Source organism: Notothenia rossii, assembly GCF_949606895.1.
Source record: "Notothenia rossii genome assembly, chromosome: 3".
Lineage (NCBI taxonomy): Eukaryota > Metazoa > Chordata > Actinopteri > Perciformes > Nototheniidae > Notothenia > Notothenia rossii.
This window is the reverse complement of record NC_136901.1, coordinates 50,656,067-50,660,041: the sequence shown is the minus strand read 5'-3', so window position 1 is coordinate 50,660,041 and position 3,975 is coordinate 50,656,067. Positions and strand designations below refer to the sequence as shown.

At 39.2% G+C, this 3,975-nt stretch overlaps 1 protein-coding gene across 2 annotated transcripts; it reads left to right on the top strand.

Annotated features, from left to right (window-relative positions):
- Positions 1–288: 288 nt before the first annotated feature.
- LOC307033641 (uncharacterized protein) lies at positions 289–2,515 on the top strand. Of its 2 annotated transcripts, XM_079672170.1 has the most exons (4): positions 289–640; positions 1,041–1,196; positions 1,828–1,920; positions 2,196–2,515. In XM_079672170.1, exons 1-4 carry the CDS (start codon positions 617–619, stop codon positions 2,463–2,465), a joined length of 543 nt encoding a protein of 180 aa, XP_079528296.1. In that variant the 5' UTR covers positions 289–616; the 3' UTR covers positions 2,466–2,515. The 2 variants fall into 2 exon arrangements, 1 of the variants encoding a protein (XP_079528296.1); XR_013806592.1 differs by having other exon boundaries at positions 289–754; positions 1,828–2,515.
- The last annotated feature ends 1,460 nt before the right edge of the window (positions 2,516–3,975 follow it).

The following is a 3,975-nucleotide window of genomic DNA, read 5'->3' as shown; positions in this document are numbered from 1 at the left end:
GCCCCCTCCCTACTCAGCTGCTGCCACTTCCCGCTGTCTAAATGACTCCTCATCTCTCTCATCTGGAAGCTCCATCAATACTGACATACTGTCTTCTCCTGAGTCCACGTCAAGATCATCTGGATGGCCCCCTGTCTTCATTGTGCCCCGGTTCTCTTACGACACTGAACTACAGCTGGACAGGGCCAACGCTACTTTCAAAACGGACGGAACATTTTTGAGTCTTGACAACAAACTTAAATCTGCCATTCTTGATAGCTTAGCTGAGAAGATTATAGAGTACAAAGTCTACCTCTCTGACAGTGAGTTTGAGGAGGTAGCAAAAGCTCTTGTCTCATCACATCCATGTTTGAAAGAACCCGGTTCTTTCACTGGATATGGCGGATGGAAGACGAGCTTGAAATATAAACTTGCTTACTACCGAACAAGGCTTAGGCGGCTTGGATGCCCCGAAGTTGTAGTGAATGCCCTAAAACACAAACCTGATGGCAAATGCAGTCCTGGCTATGGTGTGAAAAAGCCGAAAAAAGCAGAGGTGAATTACTGCCCCACCTACCCATCCGGGGAAACGGCAGAGACGCTTGAAAAGTTAAGAGTGACCCTCCTCTCAGAAGTAATGCAAAGGAATAATGAGGACAAGGTGGCAACATTGATGGAAAAGACCTTTGCATGCAGAAGGCAAGAGGTTGTTCGGCAGGCACCAATGATAGCCGATTTCAAAACCAGGTAGCCGGCTCTCTTCCATGTGCGTGAGGTAAGTGAATGAATGTGTGAAAGAACGTCCCCTTTTTACTTTTATTGGGATATATATAGTAGAAAATGAATGCATACGGACTGCACAGTATGTGCCATATAAAAGACATATTGACAAATTCTGAATTTTGTATGTACAGTGGCAATTGTATGCAGGAATCATATAAATAAATACATGATTTAAGCAATTGCATGTTTTAAACGGACTGAACTGCTAAATCAAACCTGTAAACAGTGACATCAAAATAGCCAATCTGAGTTTTGTGGGTTTTGTTTTTTTGTTGTAGGTGAATGCAGAATTTAAGAGAATCACAACAATTAATTTGCAATCCAAGTTCTTCTCTTCGCTGGATATTAACTCCACAAGCCTGATCGACGTGTATACCAAGAAAGGTGGAGTTCAAGGGAAGAAGATCAAAAGCATCATGCTTCCCGTAACCCAGGTATGAAAACAATGTAAAGGTGACAAAGAAACTGTAGGAGCTGTACAAAGTCTGGGATGTTCCGTGAATAGCATAGCATCCGGAGCATTATGTTTTCGATATTTTTTTGACACTTAGCACCACATCCATTCCCCCAGTGGGGGTCATTGTATTAGAGTGAGCGGCATACTATTATGAAGGCCTAAAATAACGCACTACAAAGCTGTCCCTGACAGCAGTCTTTCATGGAAATGGCAGATGTTCCTACCCCAATGGTCACTGAGTGTACTGTAGGGCTGCAGCTATCAATTATTTTAGTAATCGAGTATTCTATCAATTATTCCATTGATTAATCGAGTAATTGGAAACAGATTACCTTTTTAAAGCAAAAGTATTTCTTCAATAAAAAGCTATTTTAAATATTCAAAATAAGACAGGTCTCCTCAAATGAACAACTAATTGTTTTCCTTTTTTAGAAAAATGTATTGCTTAAATTGCATAGTATATTATCTGTCCAAACTAAACCCATTTAATTAAAGTGCAATATTACATTCAGGGTTTTAAAGAAAACATTTGTGAAACGGTGAAACCCAGTCTGCTTGTTGTTCTTAATGGGCTTTTGTATTGTATGTTTTCTGATCTGCATACTTAGACTGACAGCATTGACGTGAGACGCGAATGCATCCTCAAAGGTCTTTGTGTCTACTTCAACGAAGATCCAGAGAAGCTGGTGAAGGAATACATGGTATGTTGATTTACCTTTTTTATTTTCACAAAGAGGAGGATGATCATAGTTGGAATGGATTGTGTTTCCTCTAAAACTAACCCTTAGGGCAATGTTGCCTTTACATTTTGATGATGTTGGATGTGTTAATGCTTTTTGCAAACAGTGTTTTTTCTTTTTCTTTTTTTTCAATTTGGAAAACCCAAACTACATAAAGCTCGATATGACACATTATAGAAATGGGATGTAATGCACATCAGTGAAAATCACTCTCCTTCTTATTTGTTTTTTCACAGAGCATTGACAACAGCAGTCAAACGGCAATGGCAGAGACGGTCTTGGGAATATTTGTCATTCGACACGAAGGTGCAGAGCCTGGGGATGACCCCGAGAACGTTGCGATCATTCTGGAGGGGGTCAAAGTGCTGGATGATTTGGGAAACGTATCTTTTGCGGTGGCGATGATGTTTGCTTTTGAAGCACTGCAGAAAATAATGATGGAGCTAGATGGAAACAGACTATCCACAAAAGGACAAGTCCTCAAAACATTGCTTTCCCGTGCCTAATGTCACTGTTTGGGATCGCCTCATGTTCCAAACACGCAGCCATCAGAGAATCGGTGACTCACCTTGACAGAAATGTTGATTATATGCAAGAAGTATATATTCAAATTTCTTTATTAGGATAAACCCCTTGAGGTGAATCACCTCGTTTTCAAGGGGGTCCCAAGAAAACAAATAACAAACAAGTACAACATACAAACAACATTCACACACATACATCGGAAGAAATAACCAAGAAATTACAAACATTCAGCCTAAGCATACAGCACATGGTAATACATTATAGGCGGTTACATTGAATGCATATCATTGGGTAGAGTAAAGTAGAGTAGCTGTACTATATATACAAAATCATAACAATAAAGACTTAGAAATAAAGACTTAGAAATGGGCAATAGGTGGGTCATCTCATGAGGAGATGGTGAAATAAGATGGAGCCTCAACAACCCTTAAACAATAAATAAAGTACTTCAGGTCATACAAAAACATTCAACCTTGAGGTGAGACGACAATGCACGCTTGAACAAAGTCAGAGTAGGGAGAGATCTGATGGTAGCAGGTAAGTTATTCCAATCAGCAGGAGCTTTAAATTTGAAGGCTCTTTTGCCAATGTCCTTTTTAACTAGAGGAACGGTGAAGAAGAGCTGAGAGGTATGTCTAACTTGGTGGGTTGATGTAAAACGAAAGAGATACTGTTTCAAATATGGGGGATAATTAAAGTTGAAACTTTTATAAATGAACTCAAGCCAGTGCAAATGTCTTCTCAAATCAGGAGAAGGGAGATTGAGGTTTAGGTACAGTGCACAGTGGTGTGTATGGAAATCACAACCGAGAATAAATCTACACATTCTATTGTAAGCAATGTTTAGCGGGGCTAGAACAGATTTCGGAGCATTGAGATAAACAACGTCACAATAGTCTAATAAGGGAAATAGCAGTTGGGTAGCAAGTTTTTTCCTAACTTTTAAGGTAAAACAGTGCCGAGAGCGGTAAAGAGTACCGAGACCAAAGTTTACTTTATGCAGTATATGATCAATATGAGGTTTGAATGAAAGGTTAGAGTCAAGCCATACCCCTAAATATTTAAAACTGTCAACTCTATGCAGAATTGTACCATCATTGCAAGAAATATCACATGAGCCAGTCAAAGATTTGAGTTTGTGTCGGGTACCAAAGATCATAGAGAAGGATTTAGTTTTGTTCAAAAGTAACTTGTTCTGGAATAGCCAGTCTTGCAGGAGGGTGAAATCTGACTGGAGTGAAACTTGAATTTGAGAGAGATTTGGTTTTGATGTGTAAATAACGGTATCATCTGCATATAGATGAACATTACAGTTTTGAAAAATGGAGGGCAAATTGTTTATATAAATGGTGAAAAGTAGTGGTCCAAGTGTAGAGCCCTGAGGTACTCCACTATGCTGTATAAGGAGATCAGAACTTTTCCCATTCAAAATAACACACTGTTTTCGATTATGTAAATATGAGCTAAACCAAAGTAATGCACTTCTAGAAA

Bases quoted from the DNA above. Each gene is read 5' to 3' on its own strand.
- LOC307033641 (XM_079672170.1), top strand. From the start codon at position 617: ATGCAAAGGAATAATGAGGACAAG. The intron at 641-1,040 runs GTGGCAACATTG...TTTTTGTTGTAG, and splicing joins AAAGGAATAATGAGGACAAG to GTGAATGCAGAATTTAAGAG. The intron at 1,197-1,827 runs GTATGAAAACAA...CTGCATACTTAG, and splicing joins TCATGCTTCCCGTAACCCAG to ACTGACAGCATTGACGTGAG.